We start from the raw sequence: 24,809 nt of genomic DNA on the forward strand, positions 1-24,809 counted from the left end.
CAAGTGAACAGGCTTTTGTTGTTATCTTTTATCATCTTCACTGAGAAATTCCGCCATTTATAAAATTTTCGGCCAACAAAAAGTTGCACTTTTCTACATAGGCTTTTCATGAATCACTTTTGGTTTCAGACCTCTTTCACTTAAAGCAAATTAATCAAAAAGGAATATTTCTATATATTTGTTTGCTTTTCATCAACATAACTTAAGTTAAGATGTTCATGAATTAATTTTTACACACTTCAAACATGTTTTATGGTTTTACTGAGAAATCATAGAACCATTTATGAAATTTTATACATAAACAAAACTTGTACTTCGTTATTGCAAGACATTAATAAGCTGCAGCATTCATTTTAATTCATTCACTGAACCATAAAAACTGTTTTTGAATGTGTGACACCTAAATCAGGAAAGGCTTGAATTTGATTAAATTAAAGATGCTTATTTGTGATTAAATTACTCACTAAAAGGGAAAAATTGTCAAACATAAATTGAAGCATAAAAAGCATATGTAGAAAAATGCAACTTTTTTTGGCCAAAAATTTCATAAATGGCTGTATTTTGCAATGAAGATGATAACAAGTAGCAACAAAAACCCGCTCACTTGATGCATAACTAATCAGTCTATGTTCCAAACTTTAAAACATGATAATTGATCAATCTGTTTTTGGATTATACCAAAATGTCTTAGGGGGGGACTTACTTTTTTGGAACCGTTTATAGGCTAGTTCGTCACTTTTAAAACTGGACCTTCGTCTATTCAATTGCTTGTAACTTTACTTCATGAGTTCACATTGACAAACTGCACAGCATGAGCTTGGACTGATGTGTTTTTACCTTGGTATTTTACCATTGTACATTTTGCTAAATAGTGTTAATTATTTTTATCGTAGGTAAATAATCTATTGTATTTTAGAGTTGTAGATTAATTTGAGTGTTTTAGAGTTGTATTTTGTTATCTTGTAAAGCGCCTTGTGGTTGCGTGCAATATAAGGCGCTTAATAAATTGCATATATTATTATTATTATTATTATTGGAATAGATTGTGATTATTTTTCCAAGTGTCAAGATACTTTTTTGGCGCAGTATAGTTTGTAGAATGACATGACTGTGCTTGTAAGGCAAAAAAAAAAAGTTTGTCTCAAAGCTGACAAGTGATCTGAAAACAAATGCGAAATGCGATTTTTTTTTTTTTTCCAACTTGATATTTTTATGGTGTGTCAAAATTGAAAATTAGTGTGGTGGCTGTCGAATTCAGCAGTGCCAGTGTTGTCTATACCCATCATTTCCAACACACAAGCTATCGGAGCACATGGATTCTCGCCGTTAAGTATTTCTAAAGCAACATCTTTTAGTGTGTTCGTAGTTTTGGTTTTGTGTAAAACCATCCTTTCTCTTTATTTTTCCCGGATAATTTGATTTTCAAGATCACAAACTCAGATGATGCTGCCGCTGAATCCATGATGACTTCGGGAGTGGGAGGATTAATACTCGCCATGTATTTAATATTTAATTAAACAAACGTCATCGTGCGTCATAGTCATTCATATTGCCACGCACGTAAAATGACAACATTAAAAATGTTGATGAATATTCAGCGAGTACTCGAGTACATGGTGTACAATTAAGATTTTTTATTGTAGGATCGGTCTTAAAAAATAGTATGATTTAAATACGCATGCAGGTGTGTCGTTCAGACTACAACAGTGTCATCGTAGGTGACTTTTTAGTTAGGCTGTTTTAAATTCTTGATCCAGGAGACGCACTGTGCGATGTTTTTTGATATTTTATTTTGAGAAAAAAATCTGATTTTCGCCGAATTTTTTGGGAAAAATAAAAATAAAAAAATTTTGAAATAAAAAAATTTCCGCATTTCTTTTTTTTCAAATCGCGCGATTTTACAAATGCGCGCGTCAGCTTTGAGACGAACCATTTTTTTTTGGTCTAAGGTGATTGACACTACCAAGTAATGACCACAATGTCATTAACTGCAACTTAACAGGTGTAAAGTCATTATGCTGCACCAACTTGATGAATTTTAGATCTCTCAAGATGGATGAGCTACCCCAGTGAAATGCCACACAAAGTTGTTTAATAAAACATTTAATCAAAGAAAAGCACTTGTGTAAGGTGATATTACGCTTTCAAATGACACACCACTGATTGAACTTTATATTTGTGTCGTCGGACAATCGACTTAAAGGCATGAAACTCCGGAAGGTCTAACTTTGAATTTATATATGAAGAGCTTTGTTTCAAAACCCCTTACATCCACTTGCGCAATTTTGAGAAAACATCAAAAAATCATCAAAAAATCACTGATATAAGGGGGTTTGCAACAAAAGCAGTTTTTGGCGGATGCTCATCCTACCCAGGCATCCTGCCAAAACTGCTTTTGTTGCAGACCCCTTGTATCAAAGATTTTTTTTTGATGATTTATTAATGTTTTCTCAAAATTTCTGAAGTGGATGTAAGGGGTTTTGAAACAAAGCTCTTCATATATAAAAATATGTGTCGGCACCAGGTTTTTTTTGGGGGGGGGAGCCATGGATGCCAAGTGAATTTGGGGGGGGGGGGGTGGCAAGTGGAGGCATGAGTTCTGACTGAGGTGAATTTGCTCAGATCCCCCCCACCCCACAGGTCTCTGCACTATCAGCACTCAGCAGACACTCCTGTCCATGCTAGTCTGTCAAGTTTAAATAATTAGCATGCATACTTCCTTCATTGCATTACCCAGTGCACTGAATGGTCTATTGTTCTATTGTGTCCGATTTGAGCGCTGACATATTGAAAAATGTTGCCAATCAATATTCATGAGAGTGTACATTCAACGTCCAATTTTCGAAATTGGGTGACTTGTGCTTGGCAGGTGTAAAATACATCTGACTGGGAGTTTTAAATACGTAACGCATAAAGGCATTGACATCATCGAATGGCTGCCTATAGTGCTGTTAGTGTTAGGCCTATGTGTGGGGGGGGGGGCTGTGTTTAGTTTCTATAATAATTATTATAAGGCCTACATTTATTTGTCATTCCTTTCTTTTCCTTTCACTGTACTTATTCTTTCCTTGCTAAAGTATCACTCCCTCTTCTTATCTCCCTCTCTCTTCTCCTTCCCCTAATTTGTCCCCTCTCGTTTCTATCATTTTCCTTACCTTTCTATTCATTTACTTCTATTTATTTATTTCTCTTCATTTCTTCCTCTTTCTCTCTTCCTCCAGCCCCCCTCTCATTCTTCATGTCCCTCCTCCACCTCTTCCTCCCTCATCCCTCCCAAGACCTCTCACGAAAAGAGCTGCCCCTTCAGTACGACATTCTCCTTCTTAAAATAAAATAAAATGTCAATCTGTGAAACAACTTTTATATAGGCCTATACCGGTATACTTATTATATGTTACATGTATACGTAGCTATTACCATTATACTATAGACATGGCAGCCTTGATGTGTAATCATTCAGCAAGCACATTCAATTTATTTAAATGAAGCATCTACAGTCAGTGGGGTGACAACGAACTGTACATCAGCGGCTAATGTGTGCCTTTTGTGCTTACGGCTACTCAATCACACCCTTGGGTTTTATGGTAACAAAGGGTACTTTTCGTTCCAGTAAGCGCTTTCACGCGACTTTCGTTTGATCACTTATTGACAGTAGCCTGCTAGGTAAAGCGTTTATACACTGTCGTGTCAGCTTACCGATTTAATGGCGGAAGCCCTTGGTCCCAAACAAAAGGTACCTTTCGATGAATAGCTTGTCAGATTTCAAATCGGCACAAGTGAACAATGCGTTACATAATATATTGCCTCTCCATCTTTAATAGCTCCATGGCATTACCCATCTTGGTGTTGTTGTATTTTTCATTTATATTATTATTTCATGATTATCTTGTTTTTCATTATAATTTGTTTTTTATAATTATGTTATTTGTACTTTTTTATTTTGTTTTTATATTTTGTTTTAATATTGTTCAGCGCTTTGTAATCTTTTTGATGTAATGCCCTATATGTATAGAAAAGTATTATTATATTATTATTATATCATTGGCAAGGCAAATGCAATTTCTAACCAGTGTGTCCATCTCATTGCATCCAATATTATAAAGATTGCCACCTTTTAGGCTAAAATAGTCAAATAAGAGGTTAATTTGTTCAGAACTCCACATACAGGTGTCAACACGGAGTATGATTGTATGGATGTGGGATTCATCCCCCATCCCAAGATTATGCCTTATCTTTGCTAGTAGGATGCCTTATTCATTAAGTTACCAGCTTGACTGATAAGGCGTCATGACTAGTTAAATGAATCCCATTCAAAAGAGCTAAATTAATAATAATTCATCTACAACAATTTATTATGGTAAATAGTCTGATACCTGAAGCCGAGTCCCGAGTCCCAACTGCCTGAGTCTGGACTCGAGTCCTCCAGCACTGCTAATTAATAAGCTTATAATCGTCAGACTGTGTATAGACTGTACACAGCCTACAAGTAAGCCACTGTAGCCAGTGCTACGTTAATTATACACTGTGCAGCAAGCAATAGGAAAGCAAACTTTTGGCAGCTTTCATGTCAATCAAACATCATTTTCCATTCTCCACATGAACTATATCATTTGATTAAAAATTAAAATGCCGGGTGATATCAAAGTTCTACAAAAAACCCTCTTTTACTGCATCAAAAACTCTTTAACAATAACAAACAACCACAATGTAAACACTTTTGGTCTTTTAGATCTGAAATATATGTACATTTTAGCTCAAATAAGCACTCAACTCTGATAAAGGTAGCTTTTTCAAAAATAGCAACAAATATTGTGACAACTGCCAATTTTACAGGAGTTTTTAAAAGTTTCTTGTTTGTAAAAGCCTCAACCATGCCCACATGACCATTGATTTATTGAAAACAAACACACTCCTTGAAACAGAAAATAAACACTGGATTTAACATGTGGCTCTTCACCTACATTATATGACTCTACATAATGCCTCTAAGGCCATAATGGTTTGTTTCAAAGCCCTTCCTAAGTTGAAAACCTACATTAATGCAGAATGTGGTTTGTTTTAGATTTTTTCTTATCAAACTGTGGAACTGGCTTTTTGACAAGAACTTACTAACATATAAACATGTAACTTAGTTTCACATGTTCAAGATTTATTGAGATTTATGATTTAGACTATTTTTACATCTGAAGATAGAGAGATGTAATGTTATGAACTGTTAAGATAACACTTAAACCTAGGCACTTAGTATGTAGGCCCTATTAGCTCTTTGTAGTATCAAAATAACACTTAAAGCTACGCACTTAGTATGTAGGCCCTATTAGCTCTTTGTAGTATCAAAGATTTGGACTTTTGTAGACTCAATCTAGTACTGCTTGTCCTGGAAATAAAAGGTGCAAGCAAAAATGGGTAATGGGCACAAATTTGCCCAAGTGATGGCGAGAAACTAGAAACTGCAACTCAATTCAAATACCTTGGAGCAACTATAACAAAGGATGCAAGATCAGTGCAAGCAATAAAGATCAGGATTACTCATGCTAGAGACAAGAATATATCCATGAAAACTAGGATGGGTTTACTAGCACTGGTCTCATCAGTTCTCCTATATGGGTGCGAAACCTGGATGCTGAATGCAGAAATGGAAAAATGAATTGACACTTTTGAGATGAACTGCAAGCGCAGAATACTCCAGATCCATTTATACACTTCTCAAAATACAAACTTGGAAATGTTTTAGTCATGAAATTAGTAAGAATTATGGCCAAAATTATTTTTTATTGAGACCAAATTAGTAATAAAAAGCACATTTTTCTCGCGGAGCACGTAATTTCTTTGAAAAAGTAATAAATTAAATCCAGTTTGTCAATTTCCCTCTTGAATTGTAAAATCTAAAGTTATTTCCTTTTTGTTTTTATTTATTTATTTTTACTCTGAAAGTACACTTTTTTTGATGGGGGTGCGTCGCACCACCTGCACCTACCCCCCATTTTTGTTTGGTGGATTCGGGCCCCCGCCCCATACAGGTTTGACCCCCCCTGGAAAAATCCCAGCTATGCCACTGACCCACACCCAGTGTTCGAAATATGCCTCAAAAAGTTACAGGCCAGCCGGGCTTGCCCTTAAAAAGTTACCGGCCAGCTGGGCCGGCAACTAGATGCCAGTCAGAAAAGTTACCGGCCAGGCCAAAAAGTTACAGGCCAATGGCCGGCTGACCGGCCCTATTTCGAACGCTGCCCACACCCCACCCCAGACAACACACATCTAAAACCTCATGCCCCCTCAACAAATATATGCACCATCCTTTGATCTTATACTTTCCAGCATCATCCTTGAAAAGCAAAAGATGTTACTATTGAAATGTATCTAATCGACCTAATTTCTTTCACCCCGCATGCAATCAATAAATAATGAGATTTTGAATACAAGAACCTGCACTGGTTAGTTGTGATCTGACTCATACAGGCAAACCAGGACAGATATAGTATGTTTCAGAATGAGTGACACAAGGGACAATCCATGAAATGTAAACACACTGACATAAATAATTTTGGAATCCCAACATAATATGCTCATGTGTGTAAAGGCAGCTGCTCAATCGCAACACACTCTCACATACACAAACACATTTTGATGTCACTAACAATTTACAAACTCCAAGTGACATATTGTAGTGATATTAGCAACAAACAAATAATGGACAGACATATATATAACTAAAAAGCCTATAAATAAATGAAGAAACAGCAGGATGATGTCACAACCATGCATTTATACCTGGTTCAGTTGATTGGATTTGACTGATGAAAACAAGACAGCACATGATAACAGTGTGTTATCATCAGACAGCACATGATGACATGGAGTTATTATGAGACAGTACATGATAACAGTGAGTTATCATCAGACAGCACATGATGACAGGGAGTTATTATGAGACAGCACATGATGACAGGGAGTTATTATGAGACAGCAAATGATGACAGGGAGTTATTATGAGACAACAAATGGTGACAGGGAGTTATTATGAGACAGCACATGATGACAGGGAGTTACTATGAGACAGCACATGATGACAGGGAGTTATTATGAGACAGCAAATGATGACAGGGAGTTATTATGAGACAGCAAATGGTGACAGGGAGTTATTATGAGACAGCACATGATGACAGGGAGTTATTATGAGACAGCAAATGATGACAGGGAGTTACTATGAGACAGCACATGATGACATGGAGTTACTATGAGACAGCAAATGATGACAGGGAGTTATTATGATACAGCACATGATGACAGGGAGTTATTATGAGACAGCACATGATGACAGGGAGTTATTATGAGACAGCACATGATGACAGGGAGTTATTATGATACAGCAAATGGTGACACGGAGTTATTATGAGACAGCAAATGATGACATGGAGTTATTATGAGACAGCACATGATGACAGGGAGTTATTATGAGACAGCACATGATGACAGGGAGTTATTATGATACAGCACATGATGACATGGAGTTATTATGATACAGCACATGATGACATGGAGTTATGATACAGCACATGATGACAGGGAGTTATTATGAGACAGCACATGATGACAGGGAGTTATTATGAGACAGCAAATGATGACAGGGAGTTATTATGAGACGGCAAAGGGTGACACGGAGTTATTATGAGACAGCAAATGATGACATGGAGTTATTATGAGACAGCACATGATGACAGGGAGTTATTATGAGACAGCACATGATGACAGGGAGTTATTATGATACAGCACATGATGACATGGAGTTATTATGATACAGCACATGATGACATGGAGTTATGATACAGCACATGATGACAGGGAGTTATTATGAGACAGCACATAATGACAGGGAGTTATTATGAGACAGCACATGATGACATGGAGTTATGATACAGCACATGATGACAGGGAGTTACTATGAGACAGCACATGATGACAGGGAGTTATTATGAGACAGCAAATGATGACAGGGAGTTATTATGATACAGCACATGATGACAGGGAGTTACTATGAGACAGCACATGATGACAGGGAGTTACTATGAGACAGCAAATGATGACAGGGAGTTATTATGAGACAGCACATGATGACAGGGAGTTATTATGAGACAGCACATAATGACAGGGAGTTACTATGAGACAGCACATGATGACAGGGAGTTACTATGAGACAGCACATGATGACAGGGAGTTACTATGAGACAGCAAATGATGACAGGGAGTTATTATGAGACAGCACATGATGACAGGGAGTTATTATGAGACAGCACATAATGACAGGGAGTTACTATGAGACAGCACATGATGACAGGGAGTTACTATGAGACAGCACATGATGACAGGGAGTTATTATGAGACAGCAAATGATGACAGGGAGTTATTATGAGACAGCACATGATGACAGGGAGTTACTATGAGACAGCACATGATGACAGGGAGTTATTATGAGACAGCAAATGATGACAGGGAGTTATTATGAGACAGCAAATGATGATATGGAGTTATTATGAGACAGCAAATGATGACAGGGAGTTATTATGAGACAGCACATGATGACAGGGAGTTATTATGAGACAGCAAATGATGACAGGGAGTTATTATGAGACAGCAAATGATGACAGGGAGTTATTATGAGACAGCACATGATGACAAGGAGTTATTATGAGACAGCACATGATGACAGGGAGTTATTATGAGACAGCAAATGATGACAGGGAGTTATTATGAGACAGCACATGATGACAGGGAGTTACTATGCAGCAGATGATGACAGGGAGGTACTATAAGACAGCACATGATGACTGGGAGTTACTATGAGACAGCACATGATGACAGGGAGTTACTATGAGACAGCACATGATGACAGGGAGTTACTATGAGACAGCACATGATGACAGGGAGTTATTATGAGACAGCAAATGATGACCGGGAGTTATTATGAGACAGCAAATGATGACAGGGAGTTACTATGAGACAGCACATGATGACAGGGAGTTACTATGAGACAGCACATGATGACAGGGAGTTATTATGAGACAGCAAATGATGACAGGGAGTTATTATGAGACAGCAAATGATGACATGGAGTTATTATGAGACAGCAAATGATATTCATATTCATATTCATATTCATATTTTATTATCAAAAGGTGACCCGAAGGTCAAATTACATGATAAATTTACAAAGATAAAAACAACAAACATTCAAAAATATTTTTTAAAGAATTACATCTATAAAACACATAAAATGGTATAAAATTTCATTTAAAGAAACTAATATTGCACTTTTAAAATAGTATCATTAAATAATAAAAAAGAAAGAAAAGGAAAGCTACACATTGCATAATTCACTTCAGAAAAAGGGGGTTGATTGCACGGCCACTGTGCATGCAGGATACAATGAGCACATGAATAAAAAGAAAAATTACACATTACTTGTTTAGCAGGTCCACAAAGTATGGTATGGGACTATTTTGAAAGCGAGAGGTTCTGAACCGCAGTTGGGTGAATTTGTGCGCATTGCGAAGGTTGCGACCATGAGCACTTTGTCTAGATGGAGGAAGAAGATCTTTAGTACGGTCTGAGTCGGCAAGCCCTTCGGCTAACCTTCGACAATGATCTTCTCTTCTATCTGACAAGCGCTCAAGGTCGCAAGCTTGCACCGCCTCAGCATATGAGGTAAATCTCTGGCCTAAAATGATCCTGCATGCACGTCTTTGGAGTTGTTCAAGTGACTTTGTCTGATTTGTTGTTAACGAGGAGTGCCAGGTGACATCTGCGTACTCAAGAATAGGGCGCACATAACCTTTGTACACAGTAATTAGTTCTTCGTCATTGAAACCAATTTTTTTTAGCAGTTTTAGCATATACAACTTCTGGTTGGATTTCTTTGTTATTTCATTAACATTTTTGTCCCATTTCAAGTCATTTTGAAGGTGAACCCCTAGAATCTTAGCCTCAGTTACATAGTTCAAGGGCTTACCAGCTATCTTAAGCTCAATAGGGGGCGGTGGTTCATTTTTGAAACAGACCTGGATGGCCTGACACTTGTTAGGGTTCAAGCTAAGCTTGTTTTTGTTTGTCCACTCGGTGAACTCGTCCAGTGTATCTTGAAGCTTGCTTGGTTGGGTATACGGACGATTTTCAGCAAGTGTCAGGTCATCCACGTACTTCCAACAGTTGATGCTTGCATCTTTGGACTGAACTGCATCATTAATGATAACCTGGAAGCCAATTGGGCCGAGTTTAGTCCCCTGTGGAGGGCACCATTGAGAACTTTGAACTCAGAGAGTGACTGATTGTAGCGAACACATTGCATACGGTTGCTGACAAAGTCACACAACCAGGGAACGATGGATCTGCGGACTCCCAAGTGGATAAATTTCTCAATGAGGATGTTATGGTCTATCATATCGAACGCTTTGGAGAAGTCCGTCAGAACCACCGTTCCCACGTTGTTGGCCCTGTCAGCACCTTGATGAAGAGTGTGGAGGAGGTTGATCAAGTAATGGGAGGTCGAGATACCCTTGATGTTACCAAACTGTTGGGGGTCAATTTTGTCTTCGATGTCTTCCAAAATCCAAACAAATTCTTCACCTATTTTTGACAAAACATCGGTCAAGGAGACAGGTCTAAGTTTATCGACCTTGGGAGGTTTTGTTTTGGGGATCGGGACAACGATGGCTTTTTCCCACTGTGTGGGGACCACTCCCTCATGATAAGAACAATTCAAAATGTCAGTTACAGGGATACTTAATTCGTATGCGAATTCCTTGATCAACCTTGGGGAAACCCCATCTGGGCCACATGCTTTACTGACTTTAACTTTACTGAGTTCAGCATACACATCCCATGGGTAGAGCAATGGAGGGGAATCAATGGCTGGTAAGTAGGTCTCAAGATTGCAAAGATCCAAAGGTGTCATATGGGAGGAGACCTGCACAAACTGATCATTGATTTTATTCGCAATGGCAACATGATCATCATTGTCTACCCCTGGGACAGGTATGCTGACTTCAGATTTTTTATTTCCCGTCATGGTCTTGATTTGCTGATGCCACTTCCGTGGATTGGTAGCCTGAAGATTACGAACCCTGTTAGCATAATAGAATTGCTTAGCCCTCTTAATTTCACGTTGTACCTTGTTACGCAGCTTCTTGTACACCTCATTGTTACCTGTTGAAAAGGCAAGCTGTCTTTTTTTGACAAGTTTTTTGATTTTATCAGACATCCAGGGCTTATTATTATTATGAACCTAGAGGGAAGAATGACTCTACAACACCATGGAGAGACTCATAGAGAGCATCAGCTTTTTGCTGAGTGTTGCTGGCGTTAAGGACATTGGTCCAGTCTTTGTGCTGGATCCAGTTACCAAATTCTCTGATTTGGTGATCTTTCATGGAGCGATATGTCCTTTTGACATTGGAATGTTTAGCAACATGCTCTAATGGTTTCCACATGATACTTATATGGTCACTCTTCCCAAGAGCAGGTAAGGGAACGGGCTCATCATAATGAGCACCAATGTTAGTCAGTACAAGGTCCAGAGTGGCTTGACCACGGGTGGGAAACTTGATCAATTGTTTCAAATTACAGTTATAAAGAATGTTGTTGATTTGCATTCTATTAAAGTCACCCATGATTACAAAGCCAAATGATGACATGGAGTTATTATGAGACAGCAAATGATGACAGGGAGTTATTATGAGACAGCACATGATGACAGGGAGTTACTATGAGACAGCACATGATGACAGGGAGGTACTATGAGACAGCACATGATGACAGGGAGTTATTATGAGACAGCAAATGATGACAGGGAGTTACTATGAGACAGCACATGATGACATGGAGTTACTATGAGACAGCACATGATGACAGGGAGTTACTATGAGACAGCAAATGATGACAGGGAGTTATTATGAGACAGCAAATGATGACAGGGAGTTATTATACAAATATTTACTGCTCATGAGGGATCTGGTGGAATCTATTGGTCCCCGAGGTGAACTGGAGACCGTGAGCCTACTATTTTCCCGAGACCGCCAGGTCGAGGGAAAATAGTAGGCTCACGGTCTCCAGTTCACCGAGGGGACCAATAGATTCCACCAGATCCCGAATTTAGAGCAGTAAATATTTGTTTTATATCCTTCATTAATATATTCTTTGTTCATTAAACACAAGGCATAGGCATAGGCATAAATGTAGGCTAGGCCTAGTCAAGGCTACGCCGGCCTTGCTTTGTTTTGATTGAATGCACAAAGCACGCACACAGTTGAGTGGCTAAAGCTTACCGTGAAAATGTGTGACAACCTCTATAATACCGCCGTGAAACGAGTAACCATGTTAACATGTTCCCTGTTATTTCACCATCAATATTAAGATACTGATCCTGATGTAACTCAGATTATGCCATTAAACCGCCGTATTTTAGCTGCACTTCTGTCATGTCTGTGCTGCTTAATTGTAGCTTCGCAAGACAAAACGAATTGCTACACATTAATACCCCGGAGCCGGTACTGATATCCCGCGTATGTGGCGAGTTGCATTGACCACTAGGAACTGCGACGCGGTTATGAGGTCATACGCGCTCCGGGACGCGCTCAGAGGGAGATAGTAAAACTATTTCCCCGGGAGATAGTACTTTGAATATAGTACCCCTTTCCCTCCTCAATCGGCTTTTTAACAAGTTTGCAAAATAGCAAAACTATTTTTGGTCACATGATACTCGTTTAACCAATTAATGAACGAGAATATATTAATGAGGGATTTAATATGAGACAGTACATGATGACAGGGAGTTATTATGAGACAGCAAATGATAACACAGTTATTATGAGACAGCAAATGATGACAGGGAGTTATTATGAGACAGCTCATGATGACACAGAGTTATTACGAGACAGCTCATGATGACAGGGAGTTACTATGAGACAGCAAATGATGATATGGAGTTATTATGAGACAGCAAATGATGACAGGGAGTTATTATGAGACAGCACATGATGACAGGGAGTTATTATGATACAGCACATGATAACACAGAGTTATTATGATACAGCACATGATGACAGGGAGTTATTATGATACAGCACATGATGACAGGGAGTTATTATGAGACAGCTCATGATGACACAGAGTTATTATGAGACAGCAAATGATAACACAGAGTTACTATGATACAGCAAATGATGACGGAGTTATTATGATACAGCTCATGATGACACAGAGTTATTATGAGACAGCTCATGATGACACAGAGTTATTATGAGACAGCAAATGATAACACAGGGAGTTATTATGATACAGCACATGATAACACAGAGTTATTATGAGACAGCAAATGATGACAGGGAGTTATTATGAGACAGCAAATGATGACAGGGAGTTATTATGAGACAGCAAATGATGACAGGGAGTTATTATGAGACAGCTCATGATGACACAGAGTTATTATGAGAGAGCAAATGATGACATGGAGTTATTATGAGACAGCAAATGATGACAGGGAGTTATTATGAGACAGCACATGATGACAGAGAGTTATTATGAGACAGCAAATGATGACAGGGAGTTATTATGAGACAGCAAATGATAACACAGAGTTATTATACATACATACATACATACAACTTTATAAATATTGTTCTTACTTGTTTGTAATTGATTCCACCTGATGTTTCTTCAAAATACTGTGTTGCTCTGTGGGCTTTAAATATCAAAAGTCAAAACAATCAAGATTTAAAACCATATTATAACATTTCTGTAAAAATAGATTAGTTATTCATTTTCCATATTGAAAATAGCTTTTACTGTCAGATATGTCCCCTTTTAATTTTGAGCCGAACAAGTGAGGTACCCCCGGTACCGTAAAGCAAAGAAAATTGGAATTTATTACTAGCGCCAATGCATGTTACTCCTGCGGTTGTAATACGGTACAATCCTCTGATGTGTGTGTGTGTCCCGCACGCCGTGTACGTACTGTGTTACCGGTATGTGTTATGAACATCTCATACGTGTTCGACTAATATTTCCATCGTAATGCACCAAATATATTTTGTTTAAGTCTTATCTTCACGTGAGGAACAGTAAGAATAGCCCGAGGTACTCACACGTACCTCCGTCACTACGATTTCCACTGTCCTTCTCCGTACGATGGTCTGAGACTCCTGAGCATATCTGGTCCAGGGTACACATAAAATACCACTTTTTCTCATAAATACCACTTCCTACCATTCCTCACATGAAGAAAACATATTTGGTGCATAGTCGTAAATTCTGAGCACATTTGAGGATGTAAAAGACCAGACTTGTGACTGTTATCGTCGCCGTGTTTTGAATTCTTCCTATAAATAGATGCCGTCAGTGTGACGTCATCACTGCGACGTGACTTCACGGTGCCCCGTTTTTACTTACGTATCGCACTCATGGCCCTACTGAGGAAGGAACAGGGCCATGATGTTTCGGGCTACGGTAAGAAGTGATATTTTGTTTTAATCTAATTCGATACTGTGTACCTTGGACCAGATAGGCACAGGAGCAGAAGGACAGCGGAAATCGTAGTGATGGAGGTGTGAGTACCTCGTGGCTCGTGCTAAGCCTAGTTCACCACGTAAACTTGTATGGCTCAAAATTAGGACCGCTCGCCATTAGGTTTACTGTCATTGCGTATTTTGAAACTGTTGACGTACGTTTTAATGATCCCCGATTCCCGGTCAATTGTTTTAGCTGTGTCACATGCATGGCGCTTGTGGGAAGCAACCAGACTTCAGAATAAAAAACAAGATCGCCGATATCGATGTGATGTGGGACTTGCATAGGATTGCATATTAAATTGGCAAAATTTGACCTTAGTTGACAAAACTTTGTGTGCGTACTATGATAAAAGACAGTCTTAAGTAAGTATGTGCATAGCTTTTGTGTTTTGATGTTTTGGGAAACTGTGAGGGATCCCAAACAACTGACTGGTGATGGAGCCTATTCTTGACTGTGTAATATTCCTTCACCACTCTGTCGTACGGTCTTAGCTTTATACATTGGACATATGTGACCTGTTACAGCAAAAGGTACTTTAAGTCGGGAGCTACTTATTCCTCATTTTACTAGTGCCAAATGCATTCTAAACCAATCATTAATCCTATTGTTGTAGGGGATGATAAGCTTGTGCCTGCCTATAGAATTGTTTGTTATGGCTAATTCCTGTTCAAGTGGCATGAGTGATGGGTTACAAATGCATTGTATTATATTTGTATAGGTATGTATATTAGCCACCCACTAACAATGAGAGGACATTCTTGAACCTCGTTGACTTGGAGATGATTTGAAATGACCGCCACTTCAGATTGTTTGATATTTTCTGCTAACAATATGGAAAAAGAGACACAAGTAGCAGCCGACATAAGGTACCTTTCGCCGTAACGGGTCACATATGTGTACATCCATATCAAAACGATGCACTTGTCGGCTGCTACATGTGTCTCATTTCACATAATAGTAAAGAATAAATACCAGACTCATCTCCTAAGTGGGGTCACTTCAAATCATCCCAAGTTGCATGGTTTAGCAATATAAAGAACAGTCCTTAGCCATGTGACTTGGGGATAATTTGAAGTGACTTACACTTCGGAGATGAGTCTGGTATTTAATCCTAGCAATTATGTGAAATGAGACACATGTAGCAGCCGACAAGTACATCGTTTTGATACGTATGCACCAGGGTTCGAATTCAGTCAATTTTTTTGCATCGCAGTTTGTGCTATGCAAAACACATGTTTGCATAGCAGTATATAGCACTTTTAGCTATGCATTTTGGAAAAGTGCATAGCAGTTGATGGAAATTGCATCGCATTTTGCGATGCGATACCGTCGAATTCGATCGCTGGTATGCACACATAGTATCAGCTTGTGAATGAGGACAAAGTGTAAGTTCCTAGACTAGGCTAAAGGTACGTTCATACTACCACTGCATTTGCATTGTTTGCGATGCGTTGCTTTGCGATGCCGATATATATCGATCATATGATTACTTTTTGCCTCAACTCAACGTAACTTGTCGCATTTCCAAGTTAAAATGTATTTAAGTTTGCACTCCAATGCAGTAGTTTGCAGTACGATGTGCGGCAACACAATGCATCACAAAAGCATTGGTGGTAGTATGTAGTCAGTCACTTAATCTTTTGGTCGTTATATGACTATCATTTGAGGACTGAGTTCTTACCATACATCTTCCGAGGTGCAGTTTCAGACAATAGCTTGGGATTATTGGGGCAGAGGTTAGTACGAGGAACCCATACCGTAGTAGCTCTGCACAACGGTATGGGATGAAGTGTACATACAAAAAGCTAGTGCAACGTTGCACTAAAAAATACAAGGCTCCTGTAGCTAAAATAGTTGCATGTTGGTCATAATATTAATTACACAGCTTCTTGTACTTCTTGTCTTTAAACTCTTATGCTTGTAATTGTAATTAATACCCCATTATTTATCCAGAATAAATAAAACTTCATTAACACATGATCCACATCAGCGCACCAAAACTGAGATGGCACTTCAGTGCAAACTTTATAGACTTAGGGCAGCACCAATACGAAAATGTCATACCGATAAATGATATGTGCCTGTTTTGCCCGTTATTTAAGTTTGTGTTGCGAACTAGGCAGAGGTTATCTTTTGAATTCTTTCATGACTACCGAAGCATAGCCATATGAACGGACCCTAACCCTAAGGGCTTTTCGGCGACGGGAAGGGAAAGAAGGAAAGAATAAAGAGAGAAAAGAAGGAAAGAAGTTGTTTGCTCTGGGTGGGATTCGAACCCGAGACCCCTCGCATGCCAAGCACTCGGTCGGCGACACTTTGCCACGGGTCTTGGGCTTCGCTGGCCAGCGAAACCGTGCCTATATATCACTTAGGGCGATTGCGTCATCACACCACGTGGGATGCATGCACGAACAGTGCATATATCAAGTAGTATTTTGTAGTATTCAGGCAGGTTAGGGTTAAGGAAGCCTATACTGAGTTTCGATAGTGGTAACCTAACCCTAACCCCCTAAGGGAGAGAAAAGAAGGAAAGAAGTTGTTTGCTCTGGGTGGGATTCGAACCCGAGACCCCTCGCATGCCAAGCACTCGGTCGGCGACACTTTGCCACGGGTCTTGGGCTTCGCTGGCCAGCGAAACCGTGCCTATATATCACTTAGGGTGATTGCGTCATCACACCACGTGGGATGCATGCACGAACAGCGCATATTATACCATATATCAAGTAGTATTTTGTAGTATTCAGGCGGGTTAAGGTTAAGCCCTACACACCTCGATGGGACGATAACTTTGAAGAACACGGCGCGGTGCGGATAGAAATGATGGACATGATCGAGGTCATGTTGCATTGCTGAAGTTATGAATAGACTGTCTTTTGTTCCATTTTTTGGGCTCTATGTATACAGATGCCGAATTCGACAGCCGTGCATGCGTGTCATGCACAGACTATGCCGGGTCGCCAAACTCCTCAAAGGCACTCTACTAATAGAGGTCATTAAATCATACAAACTATTCAGCTATTATACGTACCTATTTCAATATGAGTAGAAACTCCGCAGCTTTCTGATAAAGGTATCACATACAGCAACACTATTAACACACTAAGTGTATTCTCCATAAAAGCTACGCCTCCCATGTTGGTAAATAAACAGTAGTATGCTTTATTGCATACGGAACAGTAACACTCAAAATAAGATATCTAAGTTCTTTTATGGAGTCTCCTTCATACAATTTTTAAGTTATAGTCAACACCAGTACATCTTTGAACATGTTTGGAGTAAAATTGATTACAATATGGCCTTTAGGGTCAAAGCATTTAGTAAGTACTTTAAGTTTATAAAAATAAGAAACAACGTTTCTTTGGTGCCCTGGCGCCGCAGGCGCCGCAATAGTGGCTGTCATGGGGTGGATGGGGCACTTGTATTCAAGTTGTAGGCTACCGTATATCACCGGGCGTAGGCCTACCCCGCGCGCCTACAAAACACTAAACAAATAAAAAAGAAAAAAAAGGGGAGGGGGGGGGGGCTTCACGCATGTTTTATATTTATCAGCAATGATTCTGGACTATTAAAAGGCTATTAAAGATAATTAGTTTAACAAGGCAAGTTTTTCATAACTTATGTCTCAGTCACGAGCCCGGGTCACGAGTCAGATTTCCCATAGGTCTGCATGCCTACCATACTCATAGGCAAAGTTAGACATGGCGGGGCTTTTTGAAAGAAGAAATATAGACTTGGCCTACGTTGTTGACAAGCCGACAAGCTTCATTTCTCTTAGGCCGTATAAAATTAATGTTTTGGTTCTCGTCCCCTCCCTCCTCAGTTTCTGGGATTTGTCAGATTTTTTTTTTTTTTTAGATTTTTCAATTATTTTAGACTTTGGAATGATTTATGAATTTTTCATACATATAAATAAGTTTATTATAGAACAAGGATCACTTCCAAGTCTCTTTGTGGTACTCTAGGGGGTTTATCCCTCAGAATCTCACATTTGAAAAAAAAAAAAAAGTGCCTCATCGTTTCCTCAAGCACTGTTGGAAAAGACCGAAAACTACCGACAATGCTGATTTTACATTGAAAAAAAAAAAAAAAAAAAAACCTCCCTCCCTCATCAATTCATGAAAATCCTCTGGACGAGAACCAAAATATTAATTTTATACGGCCTTATGCTTGCCAAAACAATGATTTAGGGAGTGTTCAGAAATACTCTGGTGGGGGGGACTGGAAAATATGTGGGGGGGGTCATAAAATTTTAGGAGTTCTGATCGAATAGGGGGGTTAAAAAGTTTTGGGTGTATGAACAGGGGGGGTTAAAAAGTTTTTCGGCACGTAGAGAGGGGGGGTGTCATCTCCCACTTTTTTCAAAAAAAGTTGAGATTTTTATACCACGTCCTGCAAACCTCTAGCTACATAATGTTTATGTACCAAAAATGTCTTTCAGATTAAGGGCGTACTACACCCATATATTGGTTTGATTGGTCTAAAAAATATTTTTTCATTTATAGCGAGGCAATATATGCACGGATCATGTGAAATAAAAAAAAATTTAAAAAAATAAATAAAAAAGGTGCTTTTAAACCATTGTATAGTAAGTCATTTTAGCCCTATATATTTTTTGTTTACCGTATCCTGGTAACTCAGATGCGTGTTTCATAACAAACCATAATTTATTCTTTTCAACATGTTCAAGTAGGGTACATGAATAGAATACATTAAATCCTTTGTTATACTCTCTATAGAAAATCTAGTGGTGCTTGCAAAATATATAACACTGAATAAATTAAATAAACACTTACACAATAGATGCATAGTCATTAGTCAATTTGATATTGATGTTGTTATTGATGTGTTGTTAGGAGAAGAAAAGGCTATTAGGTCACCGTATGTCAGGTTATAGGTCAATTGGTTCAGGTCAAATTTAAGCATCAATTTTGAATACACATGTGAGAGTCTGTGATACAAAATGTATCATAATGAGGAATAATTTTGATATTCTGTCTTTAACTGGATATAGGCCTATATCGAGAAGTGCAAGGTGGATATACTAATATACCTTGGGATGTAAATGGTGAGTAGAATTTAGAATGCCTAGTTGAGATGGATTTCACAAATAAATATTAAATAGTTACCAAAATCACAAAAGTTACATGTTTGTAAGCTTACGGAAAACTACCCAATATGGTGGTATAGGTGACAAGAAATACAATTTTTTCAACATTGCTGTAGTATGGTTGTGGTAACCTGTTACCTATGGCTTAATTAAGTTTCAGTGAAATAATGTCGCAAGTTAAAAATACAAAATATAGCTCAACATTGAAAATAGAAGCATTTTAACCAGTTCCTTTTTGATAGTTGTGGAGCACCAAGTTCATGAAGTCATAAAAGAAATCAGGAACCACTTATTCCCATTTTACATATCAACTTTATTTCCCTAACGTGTTAGCAACACATATCTAAAATTTTAACGAAATCCGTTGATATTAAGCTTTCCAAAATGAAGTGAATTTAAATCATCAGTGATGTACCACCTTTTGGCTTCTACTTTTAAAAGCATGTAAGCTACGTTGATACCGATGCCACCAATAAAACGAGAAGATTTGCCCTTCATTTTGCATACCACTTTGTCCAATTGTTTTTGTAATTTCTTCACAAAATGCAAAAAATGCAAAAAAAATCAATGGGTGTAGTACCCCCTTAATTCGTTTAGCAAAAATATCGTCAAATTTGAATTACACACAGTGGCCTATGGAGCAGTGTAATACAAACGATCATGCATAACTCGCAAATGCAAAATCGGAATCAACTGAAATTTTGGGAATAAGCTTTTTTCGTGAATATCTACTGAAAAATGACATAAAAAAGTTGAAAAGAGGATGCTAGGATCACGAAATCCTCCTTTAAACCAGAACAAAGGTACTTTTGATCCAGTGTTAAAAATTGTCGTCGATATAACTTAACGGGTTAGGCCATTTTAAATCGACTTTCGAAAAGTTTTTTGATACATTCATTGATTTCTCAAAAAGTAAAAATCGCAGTTTAACCAATAACGGTTCAAATGAAAGCTATTATTGGGGGCTAATTGTTCTATCACTATGAAAGACCTGACATCAATATAAACATTTGTTTCGGTGACCCAAGTTCATGGTAATTTTTGCTCACGCACTTTTTTACAGATGGCCTGGAATTTCATATTTCGGTTTTAGCGATTGCCCAAAAAAGGTGGTATGTTTTTGAAAAGCGTTTCCGCTTGGAATGTAGATAGTTGTTGTTGCTATTACTGTTCGCGATTTTAATTTATGCACTTTTTAGCCGACAATTTTCAATGCATTTTACATAATAGAAATGTCGCTGGCATAAATACCGATATTTTTAACAGTATCGTTTTTTAAACCAAAATACCATCCAAATTAGTTCCCAATACTTTTATGAAACCATAGATACCAAATCGGACTGCAGGTGATGAACAGATTTTGAACTAGAATTCAATGAATCAGCGTAGGCCTTCTCAAAATGTACTTTTTTAAAATATCGTGTTGTTTAATTTTGGACTGTATTTTCCTTGTTTTTTATAACAAGAAAATGCTTTACATACCCCAAACTTCTCACACAGTCTTGGCTAAGTGTCCGTTACTGGTTGGTATTATTAGAATTAAACGATTTTCATGATTAACTTACTTTTACCGCAATGTTTTCCCTCGCAATGTTCAAATATATTCACAAAATGGCGTTGCTTTCGGTCTCACATTAATGACAAGGTTATCCTAAGATGTGTGAGAGTTTCTGACACTATATTCACGGGTATTCTACTATATTCAAACATATGACAAATTTGGCTGGTTTGCGATAAGCTATACCATTTTCACCCTGATGTGGTAGACTGGATCCTTCAGTCTTTCAACAACTACGCACGGTCATCGGGTTGTGTGTTGGTGAATAAGGCAACGTGAAGGATTGTGGGTAAATAAAAGGCGCCGTCATTAGAGGCAAGAAGGATTCAGGCTACTGATATGGCAGTGACATCAGCACTGTGTGAATTTCATTACACTCCATAGCGTTCGATCAAAGCGCTGGTGTACACACGCACGCGCTTAAAGACGCCGCATAGATGCGCGAGCGAAACAGCTGCTTCAACGCGTTGACGTCACTGCCACATCGGGGTGAAAAATGGTATAGGTCAGGCTTCCTCAAATAGGTTTGTTGAAGCGCCACATGAAATTAAAAAAACCCTGAAAAGCGCCACTCAATGGCTGCGAAGCAGCTTTCGCGGTGCTTTAGCACCGCCGGGGAAGTCAGAGGGGTGCCCCCCTGTGAAGTTATCGGTTTTTTGACATTTGAGGTGCAAATGACGCCATTTGGTACAATATTTTGTACTATTTTAGCCTGTCTTTACACGGAGAACATGGGATTTTTTTTTTTTTTTTTTTTTTTAAATCTAAACGGCGCCTCGCGCCACTCGGGAAGCCACGCTATTTGCGGACCCCTGGTATAGGTAATAGATGACTATGAAAACTTTCCGCATACCGAATATGGGTTTAGCCTATATTTAATTGCCTTTAGGCCCTATGATTTATTTTTAGAAAAGAAAGCCTAATCCTAATCAATTGAGAAGGGAATGGATTTTGTCACAATAATATCAAAATTAATATCGTCCATAACAAGAAGGAATGCATCACGATTTTTGATATCCAGCTATAGTATTTTAATTGATTTACACTGAACATTAAGCTATAATATCTCTAATATATAGCTTCATGCACTGGACATTTGCAGACCGGCCTTCTCCATGTAGCGAGTACCACATTAGATTGTGTTTACAAGAAATATATAATAAGCGCCACTTCCACGAAATGTCCTATATGCCAGCAACTTTGATGATAAAATATTATCTACAACATCACACCTGTTTTTCAAGAACTCTCTTTTATCTATTCACCTCAAAGAAAGGATTAGAATTATTATAATAGAATCCCTGACCTGATGCAACGCATTTTTAATGAGTTGCTGAGGGACTAGAAATCTTTATGGTCGAATGAACAACGTATGACCACTACACAGGTCAATGGCCTTATTGTGTTCTGGCGGGTTATTTAAAAGCACGGTCCCTAAATTTTTCCAGACAAGGAACAATAGGGACAAATTGCCTGGCAATGGGGTCACATATAATCCCAGTCTATAGTGTGATCAGAACATTATAGGCAGGTACCATTATAGTATAATCAGTACGAAAATTCCAATGCGATTTTTAATGTATTTAAAAAAATTCAAAGAACCACTTTTTAGCGGGAATTTTTGCAAGTTACACAGCTGAAGTTGTGAAATGGTTGAAATACTACAATATTACGGCGTAAACAAGAATATGTTTGTTTGGTCTTTGTTCCTATAGCCACATCCCTTAATTTTGAGGTTTGTGTCAGTGTCAGCTGCAATATCTTTGCTCTTCTTTAGTGTTGACAATTTTTTTTTACAATAATGTTTCATGTAGCACAGATTATTAATTTATAATCACTGATATATACAACTAAATCATGTCACATTACAATTATAGGCGGAGGAAGCTTGGAGAACCAGGGTACATGTCCCCCCCCCTAATTTTTTCCATGGGGAACATCCCCTAAAAATCCTTATATAGAAGAAAAAATAAAGCGATAATTGCCATGTGCAACTTTTTTTAGCACATCGAAAAGCACCATGTTTTGGGCCAAATAGGGTAAAATTGCAAAATTTTGCGCTTCGCGATCACGCGAACTGGCCCATCAATTCAATAGCAAAACACACAATTTCGGCAGTAGTGTAGACAGGGGGCGGAAGGGCCCCTGACAAAAAATGAAAGAGAAAAGTGCCCTTCTGTCAAAAAATGAAAGAGAAAATCTGGAGGGCAAAAAAAGGAGCAAGGAGACCCTTTTCCATATAAATTCAACCGATCATGGGCTAAAATAGTGTAAAATGCAAAATGTTTGTAGGCCTACGCTGTGTGCGCACACAATTTGTCACAATAAAGGCATTTTCATCCCATCATGGGCGAAATACACAATTTTTGCACGCGTTTTGTCCCAATAAAGCCTTTTTTGGAAGCTCATCCCCCCAATGTTGACACCTGTATGTGTGTTTCTGACCAAATTAAGCTCATATTTGGCCATTTTAGCCCCCAAAGTACAAATTGTTGCTCGCTTCGCACGTATTTAATCCACTTTTGCATCAAATTTCATTCGTTTAGCTTCCAAATGGCAAATATTTTAGCGTGCTACTTTGAACATTTCCACAATTCCACATACTTTTATCAATGACATGGGTACAATTTCATTGCACTTGAATACAAATTTAGTATCAGATGTTCCCTCTGCCATTTGAATGGTAGAAGAATTGAATTAGTAGAATGGTACATTATGATGGGGGGGGTCAAAATAGTGTTTAACCTATATGTGGGGGGGTCAAAAAGTTTTAGGTCCATTAAGAGGGGGGGGTCAAAAAGTTTTGGGTTCGCGAAGAGGTGGGGTTAAAAAATTTCGACATGAAAAAAATATTTTCCAGTCCCCCACCAAAGTATTTCTGAACACTCCTTATTTGGGTTCGTTTTGTGTCCTTTTGTCAAAGAATTCTCATTTAGGCCCGGGGGCACTTACATTAGGCCTACTATAGGCCTATGTGATGGACCATGCTCATGTATGGACTCTTGACGCACCCTAACGATTATTACTCGACCCGTGCAAAACATACCCTAAACAAGTATTTTGCCATATATTTAACACTAAGAAAGTAAAAATTCGTGTTCAGGTTCTTGTTTAATATTAGTACCGTAGTTTGATGTTTCTTAATATTTTACCCTACGATGTGTTCTGATAGAAGCCAAACATAGCCTATTTCACCCTTTTTTATTTTGCCATTAAACTTTGGTACCCTAAGCAAGTATTTTGCTTGGAAAGTATACCCTTTCCTGATTTGCGTTTTGACACCCTAAACAGGTACAGCGCTGTACTTACTCAATGCTGAAAAACAACCCTTTTACTTATTTTTGTACACGACTAGCATGGTGTCACAAGCATGCACTTGCCCAGCGTCACGTAGCCCTACACAAAACGTTTTACGTGTTAAAAAGTCGGATTATGTAATTGATCCCAAAAATTTGGCAATGGCAAAGGCCGGGGACGGGGAGGGGCAAAATTATTTTGTCATCGAGGGGCAAGCATTTTTTGTAGGCCTAAGCCGTTTGGACGGGGGCTCATAATTATTGCACGGCCCCTAAAGAGGTGTTGCAA

The 24,809-nt window shown here is 38.5% G+C and overlaps 1 protein-coding gene across 1 annotated transcript in view; it reads right to left on the minus strand.

The window, feature by feature from the left end:
- LOC140167777 (phosphatidylinositol-glycan-specific phospholipase D-like) overlaps positions 1-17,701 on the minus strand; it is a 144,953-nt gene extending 127,252 nt beyond the window's left edge. The window contains 2 exon segments of the mRNA XM_072191068.1: positions 13,677-13,732; positions 17,588-17,701. Of these exon segments, the coding sequence (XP_072047169.1) occupies positions 13,677-13,732; positions 17,588-17,693 (162 nt within the window). The 5' untranslated portion in view covers positions 17,694-17,701.
- Between the last annotated feature and the right edge of the window lie 7,108 nt (positions 17,702-24,809).

Source organism: Amphiura filiformis, chromosome 13 (genome assembly GCF_039555335.1).
Source record: "Amphiura filiformis chromosome 13, Afil_fr2py, whole genome shotgun sequence".
Classification (NCBI taxonomy): domain Eukaryota; kingdom Metazoa; phylum Echinodermata; class Ophiuroidea; order Amphilepidida; family Amphiuridae; genus Amphiura; species Amphiura filiformis.